This window comes from Camellia sinensis, chromosome 15, assembly GCF_055761805.1.
Source record: "Camellia sinensis isolate YWXY chromosome 15, ASM5576180v1, whole genome shotgun sequence".
NCBI classification, from domain to species: Eukaryota; Viridiplantae; Streptophyta; class Magnoliopsida; order Ericales; family Theaceae; genus Camellia; species Camellia sinensis.
In genome coordinates this window covers 94370158-94392555 of record NC_138975.1, presented here as the reverse complement: position 1 = coordinate 94392555, position 22398 = coordinate 94370158, and the positions used below count along the sequence as shown (strand labels likewise).

General features: G+C 35.3%; 1 protein-coding gene across 1 annotated transcript; it reads left to right on the top strand.

The window, feature by feature from the left end:
• The first annotated feature begins 6857 nt into the window (after positions 1–6857).
• Positions 6858–18459, top strand: LOC114309529 (serine/threonine/tyrosine-protein kinase HT1). Its single transcript, XM_028255271.2, has 3 exons — positions 6858–7927; positions 9858–10313; positions 17895–18459. Exons 1-3 carry the CDS (start codon positions 7568–7570, stop codon positions 18123–18125), a joined length of 1047 nt encoding a protein of 348 aa, XP_028111072.2. The 5' UTR covers positions 6858–7567; the 3' UTR covers positions 18126–18459.
• The last annotated feature ends 3939 nt before the right edge of the window (positions 18460–22398 follow it).

The following is a 22398-nucleotide window of genomic DNA, read 5'->3' as shown; positions in this document are numbered from 1 at the left end:
TTGGGAGTCTTTGGAGAAAAAATACAAAACAGAAGATGCCGGCTCAAAGAAATTTGTGGTAGGCAGATTCTTGAATTTTGTAATGGTTGATTCAAAAACTGTGATCAGCCAAGCTCAAGATTTCCAACTCATTCTGCATGACATTTACGCAGAAAGCATGTCTCTCAGGCATGTCTCTCAGAACGCACAATTAATTGAAAAATTACCAAAAGGCTGGATGGAATTCAAGAACTACCTCAAACACAACTGCAAAGAAATTTCTATGGAAGAATTAATTGTGCGTTTGAGGATTGAGGAGGACAACCGCAATTCTGAAAAGCGGACTGGTAAGCATCCTATGGAGTCTAAGACAAATGTGGTGGAACATGCTTCAAAAACCAAGAAACGAAAGTCTTATGAAGAAAGTTCATCACAAGGCTCTAAAGGGAGGGAAAATAAAAAGTACAAGTTTAATGGCAAATGTTACATCTGTGACAAAAAGGGACATCGGGCGAAAGATTGCCGTAGTAAAGGCAAAAGCAAAAGAAGAACAAGCAAGAAGCCTGCTCAAGCCCATATGACCGAAGTGGACAAAATTTTCAATGGTGTAGATGACATCAATCTTTCTGCAGTTGTTTCCGAGGCAAATCTTGTCGGAAATCCTAAAGAATGGTGGGTGGACACTGGTGCTACTCGCCATATCGGTGCCGACAAAAAGATGTTCACATCTTATTCTACAGTGGACAATGGTGAACAACTTTTTATGGGTAACTCCTCAACTTCCAAAGTTGAAGGACAAGGGAAGATTGTTTTCAAGATGACATCAGGAAAGGAACTCACTCTCAACAATGTGCTACATGTACCGGACATTCGCAAGAATCTTGTTTCCGGATCTCTGTTGAGTAAGAATGGGTTTATGCTAGTATTTGAGAGTGATAAATTTATACTTACTAAGAATGGGATGTATGTAGGAAAATGTTACATGTTTGATGGCCTTTTCAAGTTAAATGTAATGACCGTTGTACCCTCAGTTATTAATAATAATACATCTTCTTCTTACTTGCCTGAGTCTTCAAATTTATGGCATAGTAGACTAGGACATGTTAATTATGGATCTTTGCGTAGATTAATTAATATGGAATGTTTACCTAAATTTGACATTGATTCAAATCATAAATGTGAAATTTGCGTTGAGGCAAAATTATCTAAAACTCCTTTTCATTCAATTGAAAGAAGTACGGAATCACTTGAATTAATTCATAGTGATATTTGTGATTTTAAATCAATTCAAACTAGAGGTGGGATAAAGTATTTTATCACTTTTATAGATGATTATACTAGATACAGTTATGTTTATTTAATTGGAACCAAGAATGAAGCTTTGGAAACTTTCATTCAATATAAGAATGAAGTTGAAAATCAACTTGGTAAGAAAATCAAGAAAATTAGAAGTGATAGAGGTGGTAAATATGAATCACCTTTTGGTGAATTTTGTAAAGAACATGGAATAATTCATCAAACCACTGCTCTTTACTCACCTCAACAAAATGGAATTGTTGAAAGGAAAAATAGGACTTTAAAAGAAATGATGAATGTCATGTTAATAAGTTCTGGATTACCTCAGAACTTGTGGGGGGAAGCAATACTTTCTGCTAATTATGTTTTAAATAAAGTACCCCGAAAGAACGTGAATCAAACATCTTATGAAGTGTGGCATAGAAGAGTACCATCCTACAAATACTTAAAAGTGTGGGGGCGTTTGGCTAAAGTGGCTATTCCTAGTCCTAAAAAGACTAAGATGGGTCCTAAGACCATTGATTGCATTTTCATTGGTTATGCCAAGAATAGTAGTGCATATCGGTTTTGATTCATAAATCAGAACATTCCGAAATGCATGTAAATACTATTATTGAATCTCAGAATGCATCTTTCTTTGAACATGTATTTCCAAATAAGACTGGATAAGGGGCTAGCAACAATAAAAGATCTCATGATGCCATTACTAGTCAGGATCAAGAACATGATCAATAACAAGAGTTAGATTAAAATGAGGAAGAGGAACCTAGGCGTAGTAAACGTGCTAGAACCTCAAAATCTTTTGGTCCAGATTTTCTAACATATTTGTTAGAAAATGAACCTTTAACTTTTAAAGAGGCTATGTCCAGTCCTGAGGCTCCTTTATGGAAAGAAGCTGTCAATAGTGAAGTTGAATCCATCTTGCAAAATCACACTTGGGAATTGGTGGATTTGCCACCAGGTTGTAAATCACTTGGGTACAAGTGGATTTTTAAAAGAAAATTGAAAGCGGATGGATCAATTGACAAATATAAGGCAAGACTTGTGGTCAAAGGTTTTAAACAAAAAGAAGGTCTTGATTACTTTGACACATACTCACCGGTTACTAGAATAACATCCATTAGAATGCTAATTGCCATTGCATCTCTATACAATCTAGAAATTCATCATATGGATGTGAAAACCACTTTCTTAAATGGTGAGTTAAATGAAGAAATTTACATGGAACAACCAGAAGGTTTTCTTGTTCCAGGAAAAGAAAAGAAAGTGTGTAAATTGGTTAAATCATTATATGGTTTAAAACAAGCGCCAAAGCAATGACATGAGAAATTTGACAAGGCAATGATGTCAAATGGATTTAAAATTAATGAGTGTGACAAATGTGTTTATATTAAAAACACAGACAAAGGTTATGTCATTGTGTGTCTTTATGTAGATGATATGCTCATCATAGATAGTAATAATGATATGATTAAAACTACCAAGAAAATGTTGAATAAACATTTTGACCTGAAGGACATGGACATTGCTGATGTAATTCTTGGTATGAAAATTACCAAAACATCAGAAGGATATGCTTTGTCACAATCTCATTACATTGAGAAAATACTTGACAAATTCAGCAAAGATGATAATCATCTTGCTAGAACACCTGTAGATGTTAATTTGTATCTTTCTAAGAATGTACAAGAAAGTATTTCTCAATTAGAGTATGCCCAAATTATTGAAAACTTAATGTACTTGATGAACTGCACTCGCCCAGATATAGCTTATGCAGCAAGTAAATTAAGTAGATATACGAGTAATCCGGGAGTAGAACACTGGAAATCAATTATAAGGGTTCTTAGATATCTCCGATTTACTTGTAACATTGGGTTTAATTATACTAGATATCTAGCAGTACTTGAAGGATACTGTGATGCAAATTGGATATCGGATACTAGAGACTCGAAGTCCACTAGTGGGTATGTCTTTACTCTTGGTGGTGCGGCTGTATCTTGGAAATCTTCCAAACAGACTTGTATTACTAGGTCTACTATGGAATCAGAATTCATAGCTTTAGACAAAACAGGGGAAAAAGCAAAATGGCTTCGCCACTTCCTTGAAGATATTTCAATATGGCCAAAACCGGTGCCTGCTATATGCACACATTGTGATAGTCAATCTGTAATAGGTAGATCATAGAGTCATATGTATAACGGTAAGTCTCGACATATTCGTCGTCGACATAATACCATAAGACAACTACTCTCTAATGAATTATTTGCATTGAATATGTGAAGTCTAAAGACAACATAGCGGATCCACTAACCAAAGGGTTAGCAAGAGAGTTAGTTGAGAATTCATCGAGGGGAATGGGATTTAAGCCTATTAAATGAAAGTTACCACAACGGCAACCCAACCTAATTGACTGGAGATTCCAAGATCTAGGTTTAAAGGGACAACCGAGTTGTGTATGACTTAGAAGGATCACTGGGGAGTCTAACTCCTATCCATTTCTTTGATAAAATAGTGATGTCTGCAGCGTTTTAGGTTAAGTACAACTTTTAATGATTCTTATATCTAGGTAAACCTAGTGGAGTATAGCATGATACTCTTTATAAGAATCACCGATGTGAGTGTGAACTGGGCCGGTTCTATGAGATTTGTGAAGGGTTACAATTCTCTAGAGCACTCATGAAAGACCAGGTTGTTCAGGGCCAAAATGAACACAATAGTGAGAACTAAACTGTGTCTGGGGATATACTGTGTGAGTTCTATTGTCTTGGTTTGCACAAACGGCTGAACAGTTCAAGACATCATGTTCACTGGTTAGCTAGTAAATCCGATAGTGTCTCACAAGAGAAGGTTCAAAGCCAAAAGCTACATATCCTTTGCAAAATATTTTTAATTTCTGTACTCTCTGTGTTTACATCATGTTGTTGCATTTTCTCTCTGTCAAATTCATTCATGTGGGGGATTGTTGGAAAATTTATAAAGAGGTAGTTGTGAATTGAAATAGACTTCATTTTGAATGAAAGGGTGTAACCTTTCATGGTGTCTTTTTATTTTAAAGGAAGAGTTATGTCCCTTCTTCATACATTTTCTATTCAAATTGAATAGGTGTCAACAAAGCCTATATAAAGGCAACCCCATTCCAATTTTGATTGATTCTAAAAATTCATTTTCCTTGCCTTCATTTTGCTCTCTTGCATCCTTTATTCTTCATATTATTTTAGGGAAAATTTCAGAGAGTTATAGAACACAAGGTTTTAGTTTGCCAGACAAATTTCGTTGAAGTGCTACTACAAATTTGTTAAGATCATTGTATCCTGGGAGATAGACGCCACATAACCGTAAGCACCGTAGCGGGGCAAATCTGTCTTGAGGACTGAGTGTCACACACTCGACTTGGTCTTTTTTTTTCGGTTCAATAAAATAAACTTTGTAAGTTATTTACTTTATTTTGTTTGAATTAATTTCAGTTTATTTTATTTACACAGAAGATTGTTCCAACAGTGCCAGCCTTGTTGGGATGTATTTGACCAATAGTGACACAATCATTAATAATTTACATATGTTTTATTTAATGATATAAATTTTTGTAATATTTTATTTCATCTTGAAATAAAAATTATTCATTTAATAAATGTTATCTATTTAATTTAATGATTGTAATATTACAAGTTTTATTTGAATATATATATATACAATTATTTATTTCAAAAGAAAAAAAATTACATAATTTTATGCTTTTTTAGTCATAACTTCATAATCAAAAAAATATAAGTCATACATAATTAAATTCAAATGCTACCACACATGAAACATAATTAAACATCTCATTAATTTTAATTAAAATACTCTAGTACAATTTTTTTTTATTTTTATTCCTCATAAATAATCAATATACATAATAATATATTTATCATTTATTTTTTGCGAAAAAAAACTAGTTTCGCCAGGCTCGACTCATGGCCCGGGCTTGAGCCCAAGCCCAAGCCCTAGACCCTAATTTAAGTGGGCCTGAGCTTCACTTTTCAGCCAGCGGCCCCATCTGCTAAAAAGATGAGAGCTTGCGCAGCCTGCCATGAGCCGATCTGAGTGGGTCCAGCCCGAACCATCATTACAACCCTAATTGGGTATATCTCTGCTAATAATCTACCGAATATTCTATTAGTTACACGTGTAGGTGTAGTTGGTAAACAATTTAATAATTTAGTAAAGTAATTTATTATGTGGTGTTTTGGAAAGTTGGTAAAAAATAAGCTTTTTGACTTCTTTTTTTTTTATAATTTTTTTGGCTTTTTTGTGATTTTTTTAAAGTTTATTTGTGTAAAAAAAAATTAAAAAGTCAAAAAATTGACTTTTTTTATAAAGTTCCCAAAACCCCTATATTTCTTTAAGTTTTTTTTTTTTTTTTTGAAAGGCACCCAAAAGGTTGTAACAAAAATTAATCAAATTCATTAAATAATAAGAGCTCCTTTGAGAGTATTTTTTTTTTGTCGTAATTTTTTTAGAATTTTGATTTATTTATATCACAAGTCAAATAAGTTATTTATTCATTTGTTTACATTACATCACATTTATATTTTTTTTACACGTCTTTTTATAAAATGTTGCAAAATAAATTATATTTAAACTCACTCTAAAACATAAAGTATAAATAATTAAAATATTTAGAAATGACTTTTAACTTTTTATGAAAAACATACAAAAAAAATAAAATAAAAGAATGATGATTTTTTTGAAAATAATTTTTTAACTTTTTATTAAAAAAAAATTTAATGATTTTTTCTCCACTTTTTAATTATTTTAATCACTTGTCAAAAATCATTTCTAAGAGCTTAAAGGTGATAAAAATTAAAATATTATTTGATGGCATTGCTGAGAATTTAAGTGGAAAGTAAGGGGCAAAATGTAAAAGAGATATAAATAATTAAAATATTTAAAAATAACTCTTGATTTTTTACGAAAAGGATACAACAAATAAAAGAATGATGATTTTTTTGAAAATAATTTTTTCACCAATTTTTAAAAAATTACGAAAATGATTTTTTTTTTTTCACTTTTTAATTATTTTAATCACTTGTCAAAAATCATTTCTAAAAGTTTAAAGGTGATAAAAATTAAAATTTTATTTGATGGCATTGCTGAGAATTTAAGTGGAAAGTAAGGGGCAAAATGCAAAAGAGATAGTCGGGGGGGGGGGGAGCCAAGTTTCTCTCCTTGCAGTCTTGTACTTGCGCTCGTCCTTGCAGGTCTTCGGGTCTACGTTTAGGCCCAATTTTAATAATCCGAACCGTTCATATTTTATGATTTATTCAGTATATCATAACTGTAAAAAATCAAGTTGATCGGATATCAAAAAGCATATGTTCGGAAAACTATTTATTAAATTCTTTAAAAAATAGTTTTTAGTTCAATTTTTCGAACACATACTTTCTAATATCCGATCAACTTGATTTTTTACAGGTATGATATACTGAATAAATCATAAAATATAAACGGTTCGGATTATCAAAATTGGTCCTAAAAGTAGACCCGAAGGCCTGCAAGGACGGGCGCAAGTACAAGAGCTGCAAGGAGAGGATCCTCATTCGGGGGGGGGGGGGGGGCTGTCAGTATCAACAAACCCGGTTTGTCTCCTCAGGAGTAGATGTTGGCACGTTATGAATGCAAGATTTACAGACTCAAAACCGCTCTCCTCCCTCCTCCATATGCTCACTCCACTACCACCAGAAATAACAGTACCCCTCTCTCTCTCTCTCTCTCTCTCTCTCTCTCTCTCTCTCAGTTCCAAACCCTAACTCTCTCTCTCCCTCTCTCTCTCTCTCTCTCTCTCTCTCTGTATCTGATTGTAGCTTCTCCTCTCTGCAAACGTAACTTCCATAGCTTTCTTGAGCAGAAATCTGTATTGAAAATGGTGATGCTGCTAGATTCTCAACTCAGTTTGTCTTAACTTTGATTTCAACTAATCGATTTGGGGCCTGAATATACATATTTGTGTATGTACGTGTGTAGATGAGTAGATAGATACAGATATACACACACTGTTTCTCTGCCGAATGTGGTTGATGTTGTTAGCAGGTTCGATCAGCAAAAAGTGTTTCGTTCTTCGAATTCTTGTTCGAGGTCATTTACGATGAGCTGGTTCAAATACACTACAGCTGAAGATCTTCGAAATGTAGTTGAGTGAGGAAACAAGACTTGATTATTTCGCTCGATTTGTCAAGTTTATGCACAAATTGGGGGTTTTGGAACATACATTTGGTTTAGATTTGATGATTTTGTTAAGTTTTGGTTTTGATCCATGAAGAAGTTTCTCTGGTTTAAGCAGATTTCCAACAATGTCAAGCTCGAGAGACGACTCTCTCTCGGTGAATACAAGCGAGCCGTTTCGTGGTCCAAGTATTTGGTATCATCTGGTGCAGAGATTAAAGGGGAAGGAGAAGAAGAATGGAGCGCCGACATGTCGCAGCTATTTATAGGCAATAAATTTGCATCTGGGAGGCATAGTAGAGTTTATAGAGGGATATATAAGCAAATGGATGTGGCAATTAAGCTCATAAGTCTGCCCGAGGAAGACGGAGACTTGGCTGCTTTTCTGGAGAAGCAATTCACTTCTGAGGTTGCTTTGCTGTTTCATTTGCACCACCCTAATATCATCTCAGTAAGTTCGCTTCCAATGATTTCATATTGTCGGTTTTCTATTACATATTTACATGTATAGGTGAGTAAAGACTTGTACAATGAAGTTGGCATTTGATGGAAAAGTGATATATGGTCAAGAAAGAAGTTCATATTCACAAGAACAGAGTTTTTTTTTCCCCCTTCAATGATGAGGCTTTAATTTGGGACCACACTAGTTTTTTGCCTATAATTATATGCTTTCTTTCCCTTTTTAAGCAATTAAAAGTAGGAGAGTGTTTTCTGTGATCCTCATCGACATTGTCTTGTTTCTCTTGCCCATGATTTCGCTTTACCTCTGTGTGCATCGTTCAAGTTTTAGCCTTTATACTTCTCTTTCCAAAGAAGGTTTGGCACTGGCGGTGGGACCATTGCTGCGGTGATTATTTCTTTTCTTTGATTGCAACCTGTTAAAAACAAGTTCTTCTGATTAGCATAATGCACATCCTTACTTTTATTTTTGATCTAATATCCTAAGAGATTTCTTATTTTTGTGAATGCGTTTTATTTTATTTTTATGTTGGAAAATAAAAGGGCTATATAATAATTACTTAAATAATTTGGAAAATAATTAGAGGAGAAAATTGAAATCTTTCGTTCACTCATACTGCAAAACTCATACTAATTCACTCTCATTACACTAACATTTTCCCAATAAATAGATTACTTGGCTATATATAAGATCCTAATGTGTAACTCACACACTAATATTAAGACCCACTTTCTTCCCTAGGAATTATAGTCATTAACACCATCAGTCACTGCTCCACTACTTGCATATTAATACACCCAGGACCACCAACTCCACTGCATGCATGAACCAAATGTAAAAGCCCATAACTCCCAAATTAACGAATATGAGTTTTTTTCTTCAACATTTTATGGGTCTTGCCAACACCCCTAGGGCATAAAAAAGACGAAAAAAAAAAACAAGGAATGAAATTTGAAGAACACAAGATAATTTTCACTAATTTCAAAACCTTTTACATTTATTTCAAAACTTTTTTCTTTTTCTTTTTCTTTTTTTTCTCTTTTTAGCTTTGACCTTTTTAAAAATATTTTTACATAAATTCCCATAATGCTCCAGGACACTCATTAACATTTGCCTTATTTAATATTTTGGGTGGCTAAGTAGGTCGGTTAGCTAACTTAATCTTATATAGAATAACTTTTGCAACATGCTACCCCAATGCTTGGCCCCAATTAGAATGTAAGATGAATCAATAATAATTTCCACTCAGTTGGATTTAATAAATTTATATAGTCAATGGTACTTAGTAGAGATTTTTGTTAACTGTGCTGTGGATGCTGGTCAATTTTAAATTACAAACTTCCAGCTTGAATCTGGCTACGGTTCATTGTAAAGGATCATAATTCATATACTGAATGCTTCTATTCTATGACTATTACTTATGTGCCATAATGCCATTGAAGACATCGTAAAAATAATTTCAAAATTTTGGGTCATATTTTCCAGTTGTAGTTGCATGCGATACAGAGATCTGTTATAAGGTGGCAATGTTCAATATGTCATGAAGAGGGAAAATTACCATACCAATAACTTTATACTAGTGCAGAATTTTCAACCTCTTCATAACTAACTGATGCATGACCAATTGGACTTTTTGATGTCTCAAACCCTTTTGCTATGAATATGTTCAATTTAACATAGACTTCTTCCTTCATTGTTTATTATGCTTTACACTTTGGACAGTATTAATGTCACACATTAACACACCGCACACAAAATCCTCTTGCCATTTGCTGAAAGCATGTGCAAAATTGGTGAATCAGCTAGTCTGCTGCATTTTATTTTGAGTTCATGAAAAAAAAATTTCATTTGGTTTGTGGAACTAAACTTTCCTATTTGATTACTTGTTTGAGCTCTGTATTTCTCCACTTTATTCATGCAGTTTGTTGCAGCATGTAAAAAGGCCCCCGTGTTTTGTATAATCACTGAGTACTTGGCTGGGGGCTCACTGAGAAAATACCTGCATCAGCAGGAGCCATATTCACTTCCTCTTAACCTAGTTCTGAAGTTGGCCCTTGACATTGCACATGGGATGCAATATCTTCATTCTCAAGGGATACTTCACAGGGATCTCAAATCAGAAAATTTATTGCTTGGTGAAGATATGTGTGTGAAGGTAGCAGATTTCGGAATCTCATGCTTGGAATCTCAATGTGGCAGTGCAAAGGGATTCACAGGTACTTACCGTTGGATGGCACCGGAAATGATCAAAGAAAAACATCATACAAAGAAAGTTGATGTTTACAGTTTTGGCATAGTCCTCTGGGAGCTTTTAACTGCATTGACACCATTTGACAATATGACTCCTGAACAGGCTGCATTTGCTGTCTGCCAAAAGGTACATTCATGGAATCTGGCCTTTCTTTTGTGATTATTTTCACACAGGAAGCCTGCTCTTACGTGCGTGTCTCATCCTGTAATGAATACATTTTATGCAATCCCATGAACATATACCCCATTTTCTTCTGCACGACCTTTTCTCATGTCTTGGATAGATTACATTTGACAATTATAATTTCTTACCTCTGATACCAAGCTTGATCATAAAGTCTTGTATCTCTTGCGTATGTACGTGCAAAGGTTTAACTTATGAAACTAGGATTTATGGCTATACTAACAGTAATGGGTTCACTGTTCTTTTGATTATCTTTACCAGCTCAAACACTGTTTCTCTCTTAAAAGGACCAGATTGCTGAAAGATAGATGTCTCATTTGAAATCATTTAGCTACTAATATGGATGCTACTATGTCATTTGTTCATATAGATTGGCAGGAAATGACATTTGATCCTTCTCAACTTTAATTCCTTTCATAGGTTTGGAAGGATAGACAATGTTTAAGGGACTCTTTTCGGTCTTAACTTCAAACCTGAAGCAAGTCTGTCAGTATCATAATTCGAAGCATGGCTCAGTGAAGGACGCCCTTAGTAAATTGGTATTTCAAGAAATTGTGATCACTGGATGAGTTTCCGAATTTGATATTCAGAATTTTTTTTTTTTTGGTACTTCAAATTTCCCATCATCGTAAGTCGGACAACCATTTGCTTTTCCTAATTTTACTACGCAGATATCTGAGAATGAACTAATAGGAACCTTTAAGAACAGATACCATAACTCTGTTCTTCAATGGTAAATTTAAGGTTAGAATTTTGAACGAGGAAGGGCTGCTTTATAATCATAGAGCAAACAGAAGCAATATAGTTAAACTAGGGAGAAAATTCTGGTTTTGTTAAGTTGGTTGGAGTTGCAATCTATTAGATGGTGCTGGTCCATATTATTTTTGTTTGGCTCCCCATCTTGGTAAAAGTTTCTATTTCTCATTCTCAATACATTCATACACGCATGAAGATTAAAGACTAAACTGTGTCAGTCATAGAAGTATTAATTAAATAACTAAATTTAATGGTTTATCTAAGATATCCAGGGACTAAAAGTAAATGATTAGAAACTATGAAACTTTGAACCGTATTTGTGGAGCCACTTAGTATGATGCCTGAAGATCTATGAAGCATGAACACGGCAAAATCGGCGCCGTGGCGGTGTCGGACACGGGGACACGCCGGGGACACGTACGGGACATGCCAGATGGCGTGTCCCTTTAATTTAATTATTATTTTTGTATGAGACACGCCGGGGACACGCGTGTCCAGATCTGGATACGGCATGAGACACGGTGAGGAGTAGAGACAGAGGAGAGAGAGTGTGAAGGAAGAGAGTGAAAAGACAAACCTTCGACTCCAGTCGTCGAACATCCAGGTGACTCGAACCATCGATCGAACCACCGAACCATTGATCTCGTCTCGCATTGAGCCATGTCTTGCTCGCGTCGTCTTCTCTGTCTCTCTCTCGCTCGCGTCTCTGTCTCTCTCTCTCTCTCTCTCTCTCGCTGTCTCTGTCCCTTCGCTTTCGTTCTTATCTCTTATATATATATATATATAAGTATATATAAAATAATATTAATAAAATCATATTATTTTATAAGTATATATAACATAATATATACTACTTATACATATTAATAAAAAAAACACATGTATATAAAATAAAATAAAATAAAAAATTACTAAAAATACATTATTTAAAAAAGGAAATAAATAAATAAAATAATTAACGTATATTAAAATAAAAATATTTATAAAAAAAAAAAAAATTTGCCGTGTCCCCTGCCTTGCCCGTGTCCCAATTTTTTGAAAATTGCTGTGTTTCGTGTTTGTGTCCGTGTCCGCATCATAGTTGAAGATTGTATTGTTAAGAGCACCATGAGCCTGTGTTACATGAACTTTTCTATTTCCTCTAAAGTACTGTATCCACTAGATATGATAAGGGTAATGGTGTGATTTATCAAAAAAAATGGTAAGGGTAATAGTGTGACATGTCTGACTCCCATATCTAATTTCCTCTTAATTTTTGTGATGTTTGAAGAAGAAGAAACTAGCATTTGCTAGTAAATAAACATTTATGGGCTCTCACACAGAGGAGAGATATAAATTCCATATTTCTTTAAATCCTGTATAACTTGAAGTACATTTTTTATAATATACAACACCTTATCTAAGAATGTCGTACAATATGCAATATATATACATGTGTGTGTGTCAATGATGTGTCACCGTACCCATATCTAACTTTTGTATATATATCCCAGTATCTTATGATTTAGATTTATGAAGGTCTTGATGCTTGGACACACACACCTGCACCCGATACTCCTATCCGAGTCCATGTAACGTAGGCATGGGCGGCTTTGCTGAAAAATTATAGTTTATTAGGCATTGCTGTAGCATCATATGGAACTTTTAAGGAATAGGCTTCTTGCACTAATCATTAATATGAAAAATGTTGACTATAGATTCTATTCATACCGTTCCTGACCCTTTTTGCTTCCACCTCCGTTGTACTTCTTTTCAACTCAAAATTTAGTTTTGTAAACCTCTTGTCAAAGGTCTTTAGAACTTCTATCTGGGGAACTGAAATTCTTTAATGGTTGCAAATATTTCTGGAAGGTTAGTTGGAATTTGTTTGAGGTTTTCGAGATTTTTTTTTTTTTTTTGGGTAAATTACATTGTCCTCATTTGAGGTTGGATAAAATACAATAAGCTTCACAATTTTGGCATAATTACATTGAGCTCCTTTAAAGCTTTGATTCACATAGCACTGTGCTCCCTTTTGATCAATAATTCGTTAATCATATGGATGGAAAAATAATGTTGACCTTTTTGTTATACGAAAATGTATTTTCATTGTTTATTCTTGTGTCTTCGCACCATCTGCATTAGTTTTGATTTCTTTAGTCTTATTAAAAGAGAGGTTGGTGTAATTATACCAAAACTATGGAACTTTTGTATTTTCTCCAAATCTCAAGGATGGTTTGTGTAATTATTACCCTTTCTTTTTCTATTTGCATTTCAATAAGCAGTTATTATTATTTTTATCTAGAATATTGTGGGTGATTGATGTTGTTTAGGGGTGTGCATGTGTTGATTTGGGTTTGTTTTGGGGAAACATCAACCGATGCACCCTTGTCAAATTGAAAATTTTCCAACCTGCTGCCAACCCGCTCATCCTCAAAATCAGCGGGTTGGTTTAATATTTTGGCAGTTTCAAACCAACGGTTTTTGCATGTAAAAATATAGAATGAGGAAGAACATCAATGAACATACAATCTTAATATATATATTTTTTACAATTTCAACCAAAAAATGTATTATTTATTCAAAATCCCATTACAAAACCTACGAATTAATCAAATGTGGCATGTTGTTCAAGATCATATTTCACTATCAATATACAAAACAATCAAAATATGGGAAAAATAAATGTAGGATGACAATGAGGGGAAGTTGTCATCTGATTAATGATATTAAGGTTAGGGAGAGGTTGTGTGTGAAAAAATGCTAGGTAATTTTACCTATATATATAGATGGGTTAGGTCAGTTTGAAGGTAAGTTAACAAATATTAGACCACAGGTTAACTGACCTGTTGATTTTATCATCCAACTTGCCCAACCTAATCCGCTCACCTTCTTAAATTACATGAGTTGGTTTGGGTCAATGTGGCTTGGCGAGTTGACGATTTTTTTTGCACATCCCTAATGGTGATGAGATGGGCTAAGGGTTTGCCTTTTGAGAAGACGGCTGGCACTAAGATGGCATGAAACCACTGGATGTGGGGGTGAGAGTTAGGCCAATCTTAGGGGAGAGATAAAGCGGCAACAGAGGGATCTTTTTCTTGCTGGAGATGAAGACGGTGATAAAAGATTTCTTCAATGTATGCATGGAGCCTCCCTTATTTAGAGGTGTTGCTCCTTGGTTCAGCAATCTGAAAATTGTGGGGTGCCAATTGGTAGGGATGATAGGCTTAGGGGTTGTATCAAGGGAGTTGTAGGGAGAGTTGCAGTGTTAGGTATGTTACATCTTCTAAAGTATTATACCTTGGTCAACAATGGCCTTGTCTACTTGTGGTTGTCCTTCTCTCTCTAAGATAGTTCAAGATGGAGCTAGCTCGAGGAGGTGAGCCGGGCAACCTTGATGATCCCTCAGCTTTAGCCTCTAAGCCATCAATGCTCCAGTGATCCCAACCGGGGATTAATTCCTAGGCCTTTTTCCCAACCTTGACGGATCACTCAACTCGGCCTCTCTCCAAGTGGTGCTCCAAGCCATGCTTCGGTATGCCCCATATGCAATGCTCTGGTGGAGATGCAACTGAGATGTTACGGGATTGTTCCTTGGTACAATGACTTGAAACTAGGGTGTTATGCATGCTAACTGGCCAAGCTGCCACACTTGATGGTTTATGTGCCCCAATTAAGTTAGGCCCATAACTCCAATGACCAATTTTGAAGATGACGCACCAGGCTGGCTCACCACATTCAGATTCTTGTTTGAGTTAGAGATGATATGGCAGTTGCAGGGCCTACTTCGCAACAATGGTTATATAGATACCCACAAATCAATTTCTTGCATAGTCTTACTTTCATTTTTATGTGTATGTCACAAGCAATCGTATCATAATTATGGTTGTACAAGATTAATGAATCAATTTGAAAATATTATAGGCTTATAGCAAAGTTTCCTGTATAATGCTTTTATCAAAATAATAAAGAATTGATTGACGGAGTATCAAGGAGGTATGAGCTGAACCTATTGAGAAGAGGACAAGTCAGATAAGCTGTTATGTCCATATGCAATGAAAACAAATGCCTTCTCAAGTAGCAAGAAAACTGGTATGATTCATACCAAAGGAACTACAAGGACAGGTAGTGCTGGAAACATTTGTTGATGCTATTGGGAAAGGTATAGTCGCCTCTAATTATATCCGAAGATATAATGCATGCAGAGTGTTGAGTCATGTCCTTGGAAATACATTCTTAGACATACCTGCCGAGAAACTTTTGATTTATAGTCAACATAAGAGAGTCTACTGCCTTTGATCGTAATGTGTCATGTGAACCTATCTCCATTCCCATTCTAGTTTGATTCACTGTGGCATTGAACTTCCTCCCAAAGTTCCAATGTAGGTTCCTTGTTTGAAGTATGAAAACCATGCCAAAAGTAGAAATTGTGGGAAAGTAAACTTAATTTTGATTAGTCTATGAACACATGATACATGCATGGAGTGATTCATATTCATGTATGTAGGTAAATAAAGTTCATGTATGTAGGAGAAGGGTCATGACTCATTGAAGTCTTGGTTCATGTTCTTAGGATCCTATAAATAGTTATGTACTCTACGGATGAAAATGGAAGTGTGGTAAAGGTAAATTTTCCGAGTATTCTTTTCCTATTCACTTCTCTCCCTCATTGTGATTTGAGGTGTGTCTAGCCCACTGTGTATTTCCAACATAAATTTGTGTTATTCTCCACACTCTACATTCCCTTACCACATATACAATGTACATCTACATCAGCCCCAATGGAATGCCATCTTACCTGCCCTACTTGCCTTTTGGTAGGGGATTCAGGTTTCATTTCTGTGAGTTATTCTTACCCCTATTATATCGATTGGAAAAATACTATGTACCATGAAATTTTTCCTTGAAAATGATATGTATGGTGTAGATTTTAAGTTGTAGGATGTGGGCTATACCTAGAATGATTGTGGTCCATAGGTGTACTATTTTGGGTACTTCGTATGTACTATTGTTGAAAAATCTAGAAATCCCCTAGATATTGATTTGTGATTATGTATCAATTTTAAGCAATATATAACAATTCCAATCAAACAATCAAGACAAATCAACACAACGATTTTACATGGAAAAATCACAATTGGACACCTCCAACTGTGATAAAAAAACCACGGGCAACGGCCACAAAATAATCCACTAAGAAGATATAAATGAATTACACAGGTATACTCTCAATTACCTAGTGAATCTACGCCCGAATTGAACCAACCTCTATGTGTCTCTTCCAATCCTGTCTTCACCTCTGAATTGTCTTGACGATGAGCCACTTCAGAATCCACCAAAGCTTCAGGCTCAAATTCTTCAGAATCCACCGAAGAACAACACTCTTTTGTGTAGAACAAACAAATAATCCTTTGATGTGTACTCTTTAAACCATGAGTTGAATACTCAATCAAAATATCAAAGAAACTAGCAAAATATTTCCAGATATAAACCTTAGAACTCAAGAAGAAGATCTGGAGTAGTTATCCTAAGTTTGGACTGAAACACGTATTTATAGAAAACTGTCCCGCGATCTCCGCTCGAGCGTCGGATTGGCCGCTCGAGCGGACCTACGCTCGAGCGCGGCAAGTTCCACTTGAGCGGGAAAAAACATCCAGTATTTTTGCAGGCGCACAAACTTCTGAAACTCAGCATTCTCCGCTCGAGCGGGGGCATGGACGCTCGAGCGAGGAGGCAACTTTGAATGCATTTTTGCATTTTGTTTCAAGGGCGCTGCCCCTCGACCCCGCCGTGGCGCTGCCCCGGACCCGCCAAGGGGCGCTGCCCCCTGGACCCCCGCGAGCTGACCGGGCAGCTCGATCCCCGTCATAATCAGCGAAGTGGCAATCTTGAAAGAATTAACATCACAAAACTTCTCTGCAAGGCACAATTCGGGTTGGATTCGCATCTAAAAACTCATAGCTTCACTGAAATAAAAAGTGCGAAAATAAGTACAACTGAAAGGAGTTTTGTCAAACGGGATTGTCAAGAATAAAAACCTAACAGAATTGATAATATTCTATTGCTATTGTAGATGGGAGGTGCATTTGTAGCCTGGCTTATGAGCAAGATGCGTTATGAACCCCAAGGGATTGGCTTGGGGGTGTGCTCCCTCCATGGTCTTAGGTTTGAAACCTTGTAGGTGCAAACAATTTCTTGGAGCTAGTCCATATGGGGTTTTGCCCTGGTTTTAATTGGACCCCCGCTGGTGGAAACTGGGATTGGTCCCCTGGATAAGTCATTCTGTTGGGCTGGATACTGAGTTTAAAAAACAATAAAAAGTAAGGTGCATTATGACAATTTTGGAATATCTTTTAGCACATGGTGGACATCTTTTTGGAGCTTCTAAAGCATGTTTGGTATCTCTGAAATTGTGCAGGAGTGTGTTTCATCAAATTTGTGGGTTATATGGTGTAGATACGTAAAATAGAACACAAAAATGGTTTCACTTAAATGTTTATTGTTGTGCCCTTGAATATCATAAAAGCCCAAAGAATATGTATGATTTGAAAATGAGAAGTAAAAAAAAAAAAAAAAAAGGTTCAAGGAGCAGACTCGCGCACACACGCACACGTCAATTAATATGCATTTTCTGGATGGATATGTGACGTATTTTTTTGGTGGTTAGATTTGACTGGTGGATATGATATGAGGCAAGTGGTTCTTCAAGCTTTTAAATATAATGGTTACTCTTGTGCACCGGGAGAATCTTTTAATTTCCTGTACTAAATCAGTTTGGAATTTTTGCAGAATGCAAGACCACCATTGCCATCTACCTGCCCCGTGGCATTTAAAAGTCTCATCAACCAATGCTGGTCAAGTAATCCGAACAAGCGCCCCCATTTTGAGAAGATAGTTAATGTTCTCGAAAGTTATGCAGTGTCTCTTGAGCAGGATCCAGAATTCTTTTCATCCTACAAACCTTCTGATGGTCATACTCTTTTGGGATGCCTACCGAAATGTATCGCGGCCCGTACATGAGCTTCTTTAGAAGTTCAAGAACTCTTCTGAAATTATGTGTAATGCTAATTGTGTATAATATATATTTTTTCTTGTCTAGGTGTTACTGTTTTGTAGTGATGATTATGAACTTTTTTATTGCGCCCTTTCCTATTATTGGTGCAAAATATGTATAGACAGAAATGGTGCTTTTGGGAGGAAGATCCCGTTCAGTCCCAGATCTGGATTGAATGGTTTGGGCCCATGGGTCCTATTACGGGTCTCCTTTTAATGATTCGAACGGTTTAGAATTTATGTTAAAAAAGAAAAAACTGTAAGACAAACTTCTATCTGATTTAATTTTGCATCGTTAATACTTCTTATCCTTGTTATTGTTGGTTTTAGTGATGAACTTAAAAAGAAATGTGTTCAAAGTTTAGTTTGTTAAGTTTGAGTTAGCTTGCTTTGGCAAGCTAGCAAAAGCTAGTTTTTAGCTTTTTTTTAGCAAAAAAAGCTAGCTTTTCTACCCAAGTCACTACCTAAGAAGCTAACTCTTGTGGTTAAAAAGTCAAAAGTCAATTTTTTACTAATTTTTCAAAAGATATTGGTTTACGGACAACCAATCATACTGGACCATGTCACTCTTATGGCTAAAAAATCAAAAGTCAATTTTTTACTAATTTCTCAAAAGATGTTGGTTGGACCATGTCACTCTTATGGCTAAAAAATCAAAAGTCAATTTTTTACTAATTTCTCAAAAGATGTTGGTTTACAGACAACCAATCATACTGGACCATGTCATCCAAAGGGTATGATGGACCAACAATTCTCTTTCCTACACCTCTCTTCCCTGTGTGGGTTTGATGTTGGTAGGTAGTGATGGGTTTTGGTTTGGAGTTGGTGAGAGGGGGAGAGGATGCGGTGGTCGATTAGTGGAGGTGCTGAATTTGTGGCTATTATGATGGGTTTGTAGTGGTGGCGTTGGAGAGGGGCAAATGGTCGATCCGTGGTGGTGATGGATTTGTGGAGGTTTGGTGGTTAGGTTTGGTGTTGAGGGGGGTTTTGCAGTGATTAGGGCCAGCCCATCCGTTAGGCTGGCAAGACAGCTTTCATAATGGAGGTTTGGTGGTTGGGTTTGGGTTTGGTGTTGATGGGGGGTTTTGTAGTGATTAGGGCCAGCCCATCCATTAGGCTAGCAAGACAGCTTTCATATTGGTAAGTGAGCTCAATTTTTTAGTACACTCAATTAAATTGTTTAGGGTACAATTATTCTCAGTACATTCTATATATATATATATATATATATATATATTTTTTTTTAAATTTTAAATTACCTTTTGAGGTATACCCAAATAAATTAAATTAAAAAATTCAAAATATTTTTAAAAAAGGGCCGTGCTATGTCCCCCGAAATTTCCCCTCCTAATCCCCCGAATTTTCAAACCAAGGCAAAAAAAAAAAAAAAAAGTTCCCCAAAACGATGTCGTTTTGGGGATTAGGGAGGGCTTTTTTAGGGCTCCAAATCATTTTCCTTTTAAAAAATCTTTTGAAAAATCTTTCTATTGGGTCCGGACCCAAACGAGCCTGCCTCGGGCCGTGGGCAGGCTTCGGGCAGCCCACGGGCCGCGGGCCAATTCTGCATTCCTATCAATGTGCATGTTAACATGTCAATGTGAATATTCACATTGTCAACGGGTCGGGCTAGGCCTACCCCGGGCCGCGGGCAAGCTTCGAGCAGCGGGCAAATTTTACACTCCTATTAATATTAATATTAACATGTCAATGTGAATATTCACAATGTCACGAGTCGGGCTGTGGTTGGGCTTCAGGCCGCCCATAGGCTACGGGCCAATTTTACACTCTTATCAATGTGAATGTTAACATGTCAATGTGAATATTCACATTGTCAACGGGCCGGGTCGGGGCCGCCCTGGGCTGCTGGCCAATTTTATACTCTTATCAATATGAATGTTAACATGTCAATGTGAATATTCACATTGTTAACAGGCTGGCCGGGCCCACCCCGGGTCGCCCATGGGCCGTGGGCAGGTTTCGGTAGCCACGGGGCGCAGGCTAATTTTACACTCCTATCAATGTGAATGTTAACATGTCAATGTGAATATTCACATTGTCAACGGGCCGGGCTGGGCCCGCTGCAGGGGGGCTTTTGGCCGCCAATGGGCCGCGGAAAATTTTATACTCTTATCAATGTGAATGCTAACATGTCAATGTGAATATTCACATTGTCAACGGGCCGGACCGGGCCCGCCCATGGGCCGCCGACGGGTTTCGCGCTGCCACGGGACGCGGGCCAATTTTACATTCTTATTAATGTGAATGTTAACATGTCAATGTGAATATTTACATTGTCAACAGGCTGGCCCCGCCTCGGCTCGCGGGCGGGTTTTAGGCCGCCCACGGGCTAATTTTACATTCCTACCAATGTGAATTTTAAAATATGAATGTTTACATCATAAAATTGCTAACCGTTTAAAAAATATTTATAAGGGTATCAAAATTAAATATAAGGGCATAAGTGTTCAAGAAAATAGTGTAAATTAAGAAAAAGGATTTTATGGAATAAAACTATACATACATGGGACTAAATAGGTTAAAAAAATTCCTTCATGGACTTCCTGGGTTAAAACACTTCTAAATGAGATTTATCAATAAAAATCAAAAAAAAAAAATAAAAATCAATGATTGTACTTTGATATTTATGTGAATAGTTACCTCCTCTTTAATAGGTTATTTCAAAAAATTATTTTGATTATTACTCTTTTCCATTGTTTGATTTTGTTAAAACTTTCTCCTATTTACAAGTAACAATACAATAAAAAATAGGGCAAATTACACAAATAGTCCCTATAGTTTGGGGCTTGTATCACTTTGGTCCATGACTTTTCAATTGTGACACATTTGATCCTGAATTTTGAATCTTGTTCCAAATAAGGACAATTGAAGATATCATTAGATTTTTCAAGGGTAAAATTGTCAATTTGATAAAATATAAACTAATTTGACAAAAATAAATGTCAAACAAATATTTTTGAATTTTTAAAAATTATTTCTACCTACTAAAAATAAAATTATGTAAAATTGATAAATATTTTAGATATTTATTTATTTGTTTTACCAAATTAATTTTTATTATGTGTTTGGATGATGATCATGTAATCATGTAATTTTTTTTATTAATTTTACATAATTTTATCATTGGTGGATAAAAATAATTTTTAAAAAATTTAAAATATTTTTTTGACATTTATTTTTGTCAAATTAGTTTATATTTTATCAAATTGATGATTTTATCCTTGAAAAATCTAATGATATTTTCAATTGTCCTTATTTGAAAGAAGATTCAAAATTCAGGGTCAAATGTGTCATAATTGAAAAGTCAGGGACCAAAGTGACACAAGTCCCAAAATATAGGGACTATTAGTATAATTAACCCTAAAAAATAATTATGTTGATAATAATGGTGGATTTTGGTGTGGCAGATTGGAGTTGTGGAGTAAGGAAGAAGAAGAAGAAGAGAAAATAATTGAAATTTAGGAAAGAAGATGAAGAGATTTGAATAGAAAGAAAATGTATAATTGATTAGGATGTACTATTAATAAATTCATATTAGAATATAATAGAAATTCAAAATTTCAAACTTGAATTGAGCATACTAAAATAATTTTTGAATTCAAATATAATGACCCTTTGATAATGCTCAACTTTTATTTGAGTATTTAAAAGGTCCCACAAAAAAAATCTCTTAACCCAATGGCTAAACAAAAATAATGCATGTTATCCAAACGCCTAGACAAATAAATTGTTTTACCTCATCAGAAAATTTCACCCAAACTCTTTAATTTTGTATGTGTTTTCTCCAAGATAGAGTGAGGTGGTGTTTGACAACTGCTATTTGATAAACGTAAACATTGAAAATTAAGTATTAAAAATTGAATGTTGAATTTTTTAAATTGAATAATATTTGAATTTAAATTTAATATTTAATTTTTTAGTTTTATCAAATACTATTTTACTATTTTTTTATATTTATAAATATAATGAGTTCTACATATATATATATATATATATATACACATGATTTTTATCATATGAATACACATAGAAAATGAAATAAACTGGTGAAATAAATCCGGTGTTAAATAACATTTTCTTTAAAAACAATTGTCCCAATACCCACTAAGAGAAATACTATTTCTTTATGGGTAAACTATAAATAATAGATCTTAATAGTTGGATTTAATTCTCATAAAATCCTATTGAAAGTTAGTATTAATAAAATTGTTGTCAAAAATAA